This window comes from Spinacia oleracea, chromosome 3, assembly GCF_020520425.1.
Source record: "Spinacia oleracea cultivar Varoflay chromosome 3, BTI_SOV_V1, whole genome shotgun sequence".
In the NCBI taxonomy this organism is placed as follows: domain Eukaryota; kingdom Viridiplantae; phylum Streptophyta; class Magnoliopsida; order Caryophyllales; family Amaranthaceae; genus Spinacia; species Spinacia oleracea.
Genome location: NC_079489.1, coordinates 65116530 through 65129581, shown reverse-complemented (window position 1 = coordinate 65129581; position 13052 = coordinate 65116530). Strand labels below are relative to the sequence as shown.

At 38.3% G+C, this 13052-nt stretch overlaps 1 protein-coding gene across 1 annotated transcript; it reads right to left on the bottom strand.

The window, feature by feature from the left end:
• Positions 1-454: 454 nt before the first annotated feature.
• Positions 455-7959, bottom strand: LOC110783559 (probable protein S-acyltransferase 19). Its single transcript, XM_021987908.2, has 9 exons — positions 7603-7959; positions 6086-6199; positions 4263-4673; positions 4079-4147; positions 3870-3941; positions 3657-3785; positions 3466-3546; positions 3161-3367; positions 455-2183 (listed from the first exon to the last, which is right to left on the bottom strand). Exons 1-9 carry the CDS (start codon positions 7645-7647, stop codon positions 1101-1103), a joined length of 2211 nt encoding a protein of 736 aa, XP_021843600.1. The 5' UTR covers positions 7648-7959; the 3' UTR covers positions 455-1100.
• Positions 7960-13052: the final 5093 nt, after the last annotated feature.

Genomic DNA, 13052 nt, shown 5'->3' with positions numbered 1-13052 from the left:
CCGGGACGGATGGGATAATATTTGTCCAAAGTAATACTGGTCTCAACTGTGCGAATAAACAAAAAAGTTTAAATGGAAAGTTAACAACTTGATCCTAATTTATTTTGACGTGTTTATTAGAATTATTATGAAAAAAGTATCAAATTGGTGTTGTTAGTACATGTCGTGCTTGAATAGTGTAATTTTAAGTCACGATTAAAAACATGGGGTTACTTTGATTCAAAAAATGGTTACTATACTTAAAAATATTGGTGTTTGATTTATTATACTTTTTAGTTCATTTAATATTTGTTTACACACTTAGAATTTACACTTTTGCATATATCATTTTTTATTTAATTACTATTGAAATAAGAAATTTACATTAGTAATAACTGTGTGTTGCACGGGTCTAACCTAGTAACTATATACACTTGTATGTAGATCGATCTAACAAATTTAACCAAACCCGAAATCCAAGACAAATCACAGTTACTCCGTATTGTTTTTCAATTTCCCCTTTTAAGTCTGTGACGTATCAACTTTAAACAATAATCTTTGCTAAAGAATGAATAATGAGATCAAGTACGGAGTATCAGACAATTTATAAAACAAAAAATTTCTGGTGCTTCCATACTACTGCAGCAGCATTCCACACCCAATTTTGCAAGGAGATACAGACCTACTATTGTACTTCATTGTAACTTCTTGTTGTTCGTTTGCCAGAGTTCACTGCGCATGGGAACACAGGGAGCTTCTACCACCCAGAAACAGAATACTACTAAGTACTAACCCATTAGCAAGGAAATAGAAAGAGAGGAGGAAACCAGTAGACAGACAGATCCCAGTGTTGAAGCTGGCAAGATAAGCTCAGACTCCTTTACTGATTATCAGATGAATCAATTTATACCAGCAATGTCAGTGATGAATGTATCGGGCTTATAACTTTATAGCTCGGCAGCAGAACAACAACATCCACCACTACTGCGCTTCCAGATTTGAGCCCCTCATCAACGCTTCATTAGAATCTGAATTCTGGTCTCAAATCCTTAGCTTGGGTCAAATTAATCGTCCACATGAAATTAATACCATCTTTGAAGGTCGAGACTCAAGACGAAGGATTATCTCACCCCAGAAGAAGACTGAGGATTATGTGCAAATCCCCCTGGAATATAAACAGGCAGCTGGTTTGAAGCAGTATCCCTTCTAAATCTTGATTCCCCGGAAATATTTTGGATTGACCGCTCCTGGCCCCGCCCGAATATTGAATTCTTATCAGATTTTGCACTATCTTTTCCATGAATACTCAAAAGCGGCCCACCAAAGAAAATGCTTTCGCCAGAGTACATCAACTTATCTGATTCCTGCAGTGGACCTCTGGAGGAAGACGACTCTTCTGGTTCAACTGCTGGAACTGGCACTGCCACTGGCCTTCTACTGTAACTACTAGTTTGTACATTAGTTTTTGATGCTGCAATTTGTTGCATGGATTTATTTCTGGCATCTGTTGTGGAAGGGACTGAAACATATCTCCCAGCTTCTTGGTCCCAAATAACAGATGTCCTTTTCACATCTCTAAGAAGAGCCGTTGATGCTGAGAGCAGTAAAGGATCTGTACTAGTTTCTTTCTGATTCTTTTTGTGGTCAGGTCGTGAAGCAAAACTAGACACTGGATCAACACCATGAAGGGTAACCCTAGAAGTCGAAGGCTGAGCTGCATTCAAACCAGGAACAGAGCCAGCTGCATTCAAATGGTTCAACCCATGAGCTCGTGGAAGAGGACTTAGAGTTACCGATTCATGTACATGACTAGGACTGCTGAAGCTACTCATACTATGGGTCCCTGTTTCATATTCATCCCTGCTGCCTTGACTCGGAGGAACAGAATTTCTCATAGAAGAGATCCTAAAGTCCCCTTTAAAATCTTTGTTTGCACCCATATCTGTACTCACGCTACTTTGCATGCTAATGTTTTCACTGGAACTGTAATCCATAGCTTGCAGACGACGGTTTTCAACCGGTCGCAGCACAGATGATGAAGCCCTGGCTTTGGCTGCAGCTTTCATGACTTCATTAGGATCCAACTTCGCAAGCTTTAACGCACTACGCTTGACGGGCTTTCTAGGAGCCTTGCTTCCTCCTGTTGCATCTGGATCAGTGGTTGACTGGACCATTCCAGGTTGTAGATGAGGAACAACTTCTTCCTGATACATCACAGTTTTATGAGCAAAGCAGAGATAACACCCCTTCTAATGATCTAAAAAAGACAAATAACGCTGAAAGAAGAAACAAACAACTGCTTTGGGAAGTTTTTGTGCATTGGAGAATTTTTTACTTTTAAGTACCAAGTTTAAGTGTGTAGTTAAAAGGTAATATCCCAATCTCCCTTTGTCAAGGTTCCTTCATGTTGAACCAACTGGCACCTTTTTAGTACGTACTAATCGTTGTGTATGCTCCAAGATCATGCAATGATCCCCTTCTGCCCCAACCCCTTCCAGTAAAAGCTATAAGATACACCACCAACAAGGCAACAACACCAACTATGTCAAAAAGCCTAAATCCCAATAAGACAGGGTGCCCTACATGAGACAAAGATTCTAACTCCACTTCTCCAGCGATCGTCAACTTCCTCCATTCACTCCTATTGAGTGCCATATGCTCCAACCATCACCACCAGCCACGATGCTTCAATTTCACGCTGTAATTTCTTGAGGAGAGATATAAAAGATTAAGGCCATGCTAGATTGCTATAATTAAAGAATCTTGGAAAAGAAATTTCCTGTTCATAACAATTCTATCTGCTCCGGCAGCTGAGCAAGCCATGAATTTGTGTTATTTCTTTATAAATCTCATAGAAGACAAGTCCAGCTCACAGAAAGTAAAGAAGCAGTAACTATTCGAAAAACACATGCACACAGATTATTCAGAGTATCAGCATATTTTCAACCAGTCAAGATTCTCATACTACTATGAATCAACTTGCTCTCTTATCATCCAGATTGACATGCACAGAAGATATCATTGCCGCCTAATTAATACTGAGTTCATACTGCGGCTATTAATAGGCCAGTGTACTAGAATCTATGGTTCATACACCAAAAAGGTACGGTACCTAAACAGAGTGCCAAATTAAATCATTGTCATGTAATGCAACATGACAAAGGCTATACTAAGACAATACCTGATAATCCACAAATACCCGGGGAGGTGTACACGACCAAGTCCCCTTGTACTGAAGGCCTAGAGAACTGCCACCGCTGAAACCAGTTGTTGCAGACCCACTTGGTGAATACAACTCATTTGGTAAATCATCATTCTCTGACGCTGCTCCTGGTGCTGCCTCACTCATAGCCCTCATAGCCACAACATACTCATATGTAGTAATACCCTAATGCCACAAGTGCCACATTACCAGAATAGCTAACATGTTAAAATCAGTCCCATTCTAACCAGCATCCCAAGGAAAGAAATTAACTTTGTCACTACCTTTCTCATCAGTATTATGTGGAAAAAGAACAGTTCACCCAAAGGTATACAAGCTATAAGGGAAACTACCGAAAAGACAGCCTGCATGCAAAATAAATTTTTTTATGAGTTGAAAGGAATGAGTATCTGTCTTTGTAAGAAGTATAATATCACATGTGATCTACAATGTACCCCATGTTGGTTCAACATACCACCACTGTTGGAAAGGGGACAGGAGTGAAACCATTCCCAAGTCTGTCAATAATTGCAGCCTCCATACCTCTCTTATTTACAAAGTAACGTACAAACACAGCAATACCAACTCCTGCTTCAATAACAAGCTGAACAAGAACAAAATTGTCAATAAGATTAAAAATTGAGAACATACCTTAAAAAGAACGCAAGTCACAAGACTCAAAACATACCCAAATAAGACTTGAGGCCATCAGAGAGATGAAAGTCATGTAATTCTTTCTTCCAACACAATTGTTGAGCCACTGCCAGGGAATATAATGCAAGATTGCAAGGTTGAGCAGCAAAGAAATAACAAAGTGGATATAATACTTTCATGTTAAAGAATATACAGGCTAGTGAATGGAAGCATTTGGCAACATCAATGGCCCAAGAATTATACCCGGCAGTGATGATCAAACCCATCCACACATTTATCACAGCTTCTACAATGCTTGCTGAACTTGCGCACCTGAAAGGGTGCCCTAGTTAATAAAGAAAAGTCAATAGTAGACAATATGAATTGTTCACCTACGCACAATATGGACAAGCAATAAACAGAGCCATGATCTTCATAGACATTATACCTCAGCATTGCATAGTGTGCAAAATAATGCATCTTCTGTGTTGCCTTGCACTTCAACATCCTCCTCTTTACGGCAATCTTCATGGACAAACAATAAACAGAAAATTCCTCCAATGCCACTGCAAGAAAAACTTTTCTTTCCTAGCTGTACAGGATCATTAGGCTTAGGAGCTTCCCTTGCTGAACCAATCTTACTCAAGTTACTTGCCATTGTCGAGCTCCTGGATATTGAATATGGCGAGGAGTGACCATCAGTACCATTTTCATCAAATCTATTATGTACATCCTTGGTTGATTCTCCACGCTTCCCATTGAGATAATTGGTTGGTTGATTATCAAATTTATACATAATTCCTGGATCCGCGGGATTAATTGCAGTGCATCTCGCGTAAAGAACGAAAACAATGAGTGCCTACATATTGACAGATTTAGGAGAACAGGTGAGCAAAGAGAAGCGAGGTATTAGCCCTGTTTGGCAATTAGAGTTTAGAGTTTAACAGTTAGACCTCAGAGTTAACATTAGCAATTCTTTAATGAAAAAGTTCTTGAGAAGAGATTTTTTTAAATGAGAGGTTTGAAACGAATACTCTGTTCCAATACTCTTTTTACCAAACACCACTTTCAGAGGTTTTGACTAGTCAAACCTTTAAAATTAGTCCATACCTTCCAAAAGCTCCTCACACCTCTCTTCACTAAACAGGGCCATTATATATAGAAGGGAAGAAATGTAGTAAAACAGTAAAGTAAGCGAGCTCAATTTACATAGGGTCATGGACTTACAAAAAGGTTGTAACCTGAATAAAGATCTACATGCCTCAAATAATAAGTGTAAAACTTATGATTTGAGTACTTGGTCACATAACTAGGTGGAATGCAGAGAAACCTCGAGAGCTAACCCAATGCATACATCTACAATGACTTCCAGTGAGGGTTAGGAAGTGAGTCCTTTATACTCCAAAATTACACAAGTCAGGTAATAAACCTCAATGTCTCCTAGTCTAGATTAATTATCCGGCTACCTTTGCCCATATCCCATTCCCAATAATGGAGTAGTGTCTTATTTTCCAAGTCATGAGAACGAGAAAAGGGCACAAAACATAATGAATAAGAGGAAAACAGTTCTCACACACAAGACTAGAGACCAGTGGCTAGAGGCAGAGGCCCAAACTCCCAAAGGTAACTATAACTACAAGGTTTCTGAAGTTTATTTCCTCATATGAAATGATATGTATTTATCCCCAAATTAAGTAGGATGACCTAGACTACGTATGAGCAATGCCATGGGAAGGTACAGACTACAAAGCCCCTATCACGCTTCTTCTCTAACATAGAGGTCCAGGTACATGGGATTTAGATTCCAGCATCCTGGCTAGGGGAGAGGAGAGCTATTCCATATATAACTTCCATGTAGTAATGTACGCCCAGGTCCAAGATACTTTCCATGAGTTTATCAAATACATTAAAAGCCCTGATACTTCCACCGCCAATCTTCGTGATCCTTTCATTTCACATCATGCTTTTTCTAGTCCAGCAAATTTGAAATTAGAGGGTGATTTTGTAACTAAGTAAGGGCCAAGGCTTTCCTTGCAACCAATGTACACATCCCATGGGTGATATTCTGCATCAACTTGGGTGCAGTGCTCCAAACCAGACAACAAAGAAAATTAAAGTAGTTTTCAAAAAGCAAGTATAAGAAGTTCTAAGTTCCTATAACATTGAAATTGACAAAAGCATGATATTTAAATAAAGAAGAAATTGCAGAGCACGATACAAGGGAAACTAACACGGTAATAAAGGACAGAAGAAAATCTAGATTAGACATACCAACGGAGAATATGTAGCAACTAAAGCATATTCCCATATTCGACCTCCAAGGAAAGGCGCAAGGAAAGCATAGAATTCAACAACTAGCAAGCAATATACAGTAATTGCAACAACCTGTGCAACAAACAAACAGACAGAAACCAAGTCAATAAGCAACAGGTCAACACTCAACAGGTTATTATGCATTATACAAAAAATCTTGCAACAAATCTAAATATTCCGTAGAACTTTTGATTGATAATACATGTACTCCGTATCTTTTAAACTTCGACAAGCTCTATCTCTTTTTCTCATCCTTAAACCGTCTCATCTAAACTCGAATTCCATCTTCCATGACACCGAAGCATTTGTCAAGTAGGTTAACTAGTATTCCGCAATACCTCAATACAGACGCAGTCATTAGACTCATTACTCATTAGATAAAGGCAAATTTGTCAAAAAGGAGCTTTTATAGTCCAAGTTTTGCGAGAAAGGACCATATATAATTTTTTTTGTAAAATCACACCATAATGTAATTTTTTTTGCGAAAGACAACCAAATGGAAATTTCCGGCATTGACTGGCTTTTCCGGCCATTGACTTGCACGTGTGGCTTCATTTTATATGTTAACTTGTGAAAACGAGCATGTTTAATGGAAACGAAACAACTTCCCTTAAACACGACACAATATGTCAAGATCGAGCACTACCACAATAAACATCACTTTTACAATGCGTTTTGTTAAAAATGTAGCAAAATGAAGCCACACGTGCTGCTCACGTGCAAGTCGATGGCCGGAAAACTCAGCCAATGCCGGAAACTTTACTTAGATTGTCTTTCGCAAAAAAATTACATTAAGGTGTAATTTCGCAAAAAAAATTATATAATGTCCTTTCTCGCAAAATTTGGGTTATAAAAGATCCTTTTTGGCAAATTTGCCTTAGATAAATGATATTCACAACCTTTCTCCAAATCCTTTTTTGCACATTCAATCACTCAAACAAATATACGAAGTACACAATTTCTATGAGGACATTTCTACTATTTTTCGCTCTTTTTAAGGTAGCATTACTGTCTTCGAGCCGCTAAATCAGCGGATTCGCATATTTCTCAGCATTATCATGTCGAATTGTTTGAGGTAACAGTCTTAACACTAACAGTGCCAGTATCACACTGATCTGGCATGATCATCCATGGATTCAGACAAAACAAACAGAGAAATGCATCAATAATTTTGCGCTCGAACAAAAAATAATTAAGATAACTAACATTAACTAACCTCAAATTTTCAGCGTTAAAATCCAAAAAAAAAAAAAAGGGAAGAAGAATTATGCTAAACAGAGGAAAGGCAGACATAATTAAGCTCGAAATTCGAGTAAATTCAAGCTGCCAGTTCGAAATTAGACCCAAAAAAAACATCAAAACTAGACAATTAACAATAAAATTAAAATTTACAGCAGCAACAAAAATAAAAAATAAAATAAACGAAAAAAACAAGAGATGAAAAAGGGACAAAAAGAAGATAAGGACAAACAAACCTGATAAGTATGAGCTGGTAACTGAAATCCGTGCTTCCTTACCATAATTGTTAATTGTGTGCAAAAAAAAAACAGCTGAAATTGCAGCAAAAATTGAGCTGAATGTCAGGGGATCAAAATTAGGGAAAGGAATTTCATAACCCTAGGAGAGAGAAAGAGCAAAAGGAAAGTGGGAAAAAAGAGTAGCTCCCTGGAAAAACAATAGTGACAAAAAGGATTAGTAGGAAAGTAAACAAGTAAAGTATCCCAAGTTTGTTAAAGTAAAGTGGGAGTAATTAATTTCTAAAATTGACAGAAAGGCATAACAACCAAATTTGTGTTCTTGCTGTAGACTGGAATCACTGGATGTTGAGTTGTTGGATCTTTGTGCTGTGCTGGATTTTATCATTTTATGGAGTAAAAATTCTAAGATAGTCATCATAAAAATGACTATGGTAGGGAATTAATATAGACCACACAAATTGATTTTTTTTTCTTTTATCTTTTTTTTTAATCCAAAAAAGTGATTTTTTAGAAATATGAAAAATCAATATATTTAATTTTGTGAAAATCAATAAATAATTTCCAAAAATAATTAGGAAAATAATTAACTTTTGAGTGTTGTTAATTTATGGGTTAAGTTCAATTCTCTCTCCTCTCCCTCTCCTATGCTGGCGCAGGAAAACTCACCGGCGAAATCAAATCGAGGCTTGCTGTCACCATCTCTTGCCCCCGACATCCACTCCTCCTTCTCAACTCTCTCAGTACACCATAAGATGATTTCCATCATCTTCAACCTCTGCTCATACTACAGGAAAAAGAAAAAAAATGAATGACATAGGTTGTCAACGAGAGCTACAACGTTTTCGAACGCAGATTAATTTGATGATATGGAGAAATGGTTGTCGAAGTTTGATTAAGAATTGTTAAAAAATGATTTCTCAATTTTTCAGATCAGTGTTGCAAATTTATGTTTTAGATCTAGAAATTTTGTTGACAGTGTACTTTGTAATGTTGTTTGGTTGAATTCAAAGTTACACATTGACACTTTGGGTGCATGTAAGCTATTGGGGGTCCGAGGAAAAAGATGCTGAAAATTGCGTTTTGGGTTTGAAGGAAGAAGACGATGAACAGTAGTTAAATTTAGAACTAAGTCCCGGACGTGGCAATTACAAAACTTGAGTGAGAAATCCTGATTATAGTACTGTCTATGAATATTTGTGGCCACTACCAAGGCACAATGATGATTAATATAACCACGCACACTTGGACATTACCAAGTATCTTTATGGACATCACCAACCATATAAGATGAACATAGTCTAGTAGCTGAGTGAAATTACCAAATAGGTGTAGAAGTTAGGACATTTTATCAAACGTGTAAGAGAACAAACAAGTAAATCATATAGATTCAACAGATTACGAATTAACAGATAAAACACAAACATAATTGTATATTATTAGGGTAACGTAAAAAAACAACAAAAAAAACACAAAATATAGAGGCATATATATCTCAACTTGGCTGCCACTAGATAATTAAAACGGGGTTACAGAAAACAGGAAATAAAACTAGTACATGAAACAGAGATTGCATCATCATCCATGGAAGCACCACCAGCTTCACCACCATCACTGCATGGACCAGACGTTCAAACAAGATTGTACATCTTGTTAAAACCGGCTAAAACTGCTTCATATGTCCTAATGCTCTCATGCATTGTCGTTTCCGCGTTGATTCCAGCTATTGTTGCTATATCAGCAGTCTGATAGCACAGACGAGCATCTGTCCTCGTGGCCAGCCATGCATAAATCCCAGTCTGGGCTTCCATATTAGACAGGTAATGTGTTCTACCATGCCCTGCCAACTCATACTGTCTAGCCAACCGTGCAGCAGACTCAAAATGTTATTGGCGCCCCCCAATTAAAATCAACGAAGGCATATCTTAAGAAACTAGACCCATCCCATTGTCCCCTCACCTTGGTTACCCTGAACCCAAGGCCGATGAGTTCATGTTTCAACCAAGGAAGACTTCTGCTTGTTGGCTTCCCTCCGATGAACTCTATCGGCAAGTTTTTCATGACAATTTTTTAAGGATGAACGTACGGAACATTGGAAGCCATTTCCATCGAGAATAAGAGGGGAAAAAGAAAGAAAAATATGGATGATTGTTTGAAATGAGAAAGAAAGGGAAGTGATGGGTATTGGAAATAAAAAACAGACCTCTATTTATAAAGGTGTTATCAACTTAACATGCATTGGATTCTGCTTTCATGGTAGTTACCTGGGTAATTTACCACGGTTTGAATACATGCATGGTAATCACCAATGTATTTTCATACCTTAGTCTTCCAACAATACCTGACTTCTTTTTAAAAAAAAGCACTGAAAATTTATTTAAAGTCTTCAACAAGTTCATTGATTGAATTGAGTGGTCGTATCCCACTGTTTCCTGACTTCTTTTATTTTGGCACGTTGCTTTGCTTGGTGGTTAAGGAAATTTGCGACTAAAAACTAGCCGTTTCGGTTTTACGGGATGAGGCCCGGCTTGCTGGGTTTTGTGGGTCGGCGCCCGAATTTGGATTGCTTAGTGTCATTTCGACTGGAAAAGGCCTTGTAAAACCAATGGAGTGGTCCATTGGGTGAGATTGTACTTGGATTTTGAAATTGATTTTTGGAAATTGTATTTTGTACCGAGTTTCGGGATGGGAACGGTCTCGGAGATTGGATTTTGGCTCTTGGATTTTGGAATATGTTTTAGCAATTGGGACTTCCGCACGGAGTTTTTCCAACCACCTAGCCAGGATAATGGTATCGTCATCATCCCAATGGGGAGACACGATTTAGGTGTCTACACACACGCACCAATTGATGTGTTGCGTGTGTGGGCAGCGACGATGAAGCAGCAGCAGCGCACGAAGCAACAACAGCGGTACGAGGCAGCAACACTGGGTGCGCTGCGGGCAAGAGAGTGTGGGGCACTGGGCAAGAGAGGGGTGCGAGGGGTGTGCGAGCGCAGCAGCGGCACAGCATGTGCGCTGGCTGCGGGCTGCGAAGGCGAGAGAGAGCGACGAGGAGTGTGCGCGTGAGGCGCGGGCTGGCACACGACTGGGCAGGCACACGAGCAAGGCAAGCTCGTGCCTTGGGGCTGAAGGAAAGAGCCGGACAAAGGGAGAGGAGAGAGAGAGAGAGAGAGAGAGAGAGAGAGAGAGAGAGAGAGAGAGAGAGAGAGAGAGAGAGAGAGAGAGAAATTCTGAAAATTAAGGTTGGGGATTTAATGAAGGGAAGGGGTATTTATAGGTTCTCATCCCTTCATGGGCTAGGTTTTAGGTTTTAAGGTTGGGCTTGCTTACGGGCTTAACTAATATTAATTCCTTGCAAGCCTTGTTGGGTTTGATCATGAAAATTGACTGGGCTTAGATCAAATTAAATTCGTTTTTGAAATTCGACCCAACAATTCCCGATTAAATAAATTCGTTAAATTTATTTAATAAAAATCCGGTTTTCGTAAATAATTAATAATTAAATTAATTAAAAATAAAATACATTTAATTCCCATTAAATGCAATTAAATTCATAAAAATCCTTATAAATATAATAAAATATATTTATAAATTACGAAAAATACGAGGTATTACAGTTTCCCTTTGCTTCATTGGTTTGCTTTCCATTCATCATATAGTTGTATGCATTGATTGACTGCCCACCTTGGTGCCTTGACTTGTGCTGGCAGATTGCCTTCATCATATCCTCTAATATCTTTTTCTTGTTGTGTGGAAGTTGGTAGTCATTGTTGCCCTTGTGTTTTAGAATTCATTCCCAACATATTGTAGTGTCATCCACACATTAGACAAAGTCTTAGGATGCAGTTCATTAAAAGAATCAGTCACTTCTCCACTTAAGTCTTCCACTATTTTTGGCATTTTCTTGTGCATGAGTGATTGTATTGACCTGAAAAACCCCAAGTCCAATATGTTGCAATCTGGATTGTTTGCTGGTTGTTGAGTCAATACAAAAGTAAACCTATCTTGTTGGTAGTGTTCTTGTCATTCAGGATCATCTTGCAAGATGTGTGCCTTGGCATTGTTTTGAATTATGTAGATCACCTTTTTCCCTTCACGTGGTGGCCACTTTTCCTTGATTGTTGGTATTAAGGTGTTACATAAGCATGCCCCTAGTTGCTATTTGATTGACTGACTTCACTGGTTTTATCTCAATTGTCCCCTTCATTCTGTGTTTTGATGTTCTCTTTGCTGCCACTCAATCTATGAATGGAAATATATTCCTATTTTGCCATCAAATTCACACTTCCCATCTTGAGCCCATATATCTTGGCCTTGCTAGTTGTTACTGCTGCCATAAACATGAACTTTGGTATTTTTGTTCTTGACTTTGCGTAACCTGTTCTGAAATAAAAAAGATTAGGTTTTTCGACTTTTCTGACCCTATTCTGATTGAAAATGATTTTCTAAGATCAACTCATGCGAACGGAATTGCAAAAACAGGACTCGAAGTGATGTTTTTTGGGCGTTTTTGTTAATTTTCGAATTAAAATTAAAAAGGTCGGAAAGTATTTCAATTAAAAGGTCAACCTAAACAACTCGGAATTGATTGAAATTTTGACACGATGTTTCTGGGTATATTCTTGATCTATGGTAAAAATTTCAGATTTTTCTGATAAGTATAAACCCTAATTTTGCTTTCCCCAAATTCGTAAAAATTAGATCCCTAATTGATTTTTTAAATAATTTAGATCTAATAATTCGGTTAATTGGGAAAGGGAATATAATTTCATGGGTCAGTGGCTAATTTTAAAAATTATTGGGATTAAAATTTTGAATGGTTTCGTTAATTTTAATCGCACTTAAACCTAATTATTAAAATCTGAAATTTAAATGTTTAAAGAACGATTTAAAGTTTTGGATTTTATTATTTAAAATTTTAAATTTTTGGTTGATTCGTTCGTTCTTAAAATTTGAATAATGTTAGCCTTGATTTAATATTTTACGAAATTGGATTGTCGTTAATTTTATTAAATCGTAAAAACCGTTGTTTTTCGAAAATAAAAATCGTAATTTTTTATGAAAAATAACATTAATGCAAACGTTCGTGAAATTAAAATATGTTTTTTAATTGAATTGGTCCGTAGTACGAACCAAAGGCACGAACACAATGGTGGGATGGACGTGTGGCTCGTCGAGCCACGCGGGCTGTCGTATCAAAGCAAAGCCACAGCGACGCGGGCAGCAGCATGGGCGCTGCGTGCCGCGTGCGCGCTGGGCCAGAGAAGGGGGAAGCGAGCAAACAGGAAGGGCCTTGCTTGCGAGGGCTGCGAGAAAGCAAGGCGCCTAGCCTTGCGATGCACAACAGCAGGCAGCGATGAGCGCGCAGGGCAGCCATGACAGTGGGCATGCGTGCTAGGCTGCGGGGTATGCGGGCATCGCTCGTGTGCCTCGTAGGCCACACAGTG

Coding starts and splice junctions, on each gene's coding strand:
- LOC110783559 (XM_021987908.2), bottom strand. CDS start 7,647: ATGGTAAGGAAGCACGGATTTCAGTTACCAGCTCATACTTATCAG. Junction 6,200..7,602: donor TACCAGCTCATACTTATCAG/GTTTGTTTGTCC, acceptor TTTGTTGCACAG/GTTGTTGCAATTACTGTATA. Junction 2,184..3,160: donor GGGTATTTGTGGATTATCAG/GTATTGTCTTAG, acceptor GTGATGTATCAG/GAAGAAGTTGTTCCTCATCT.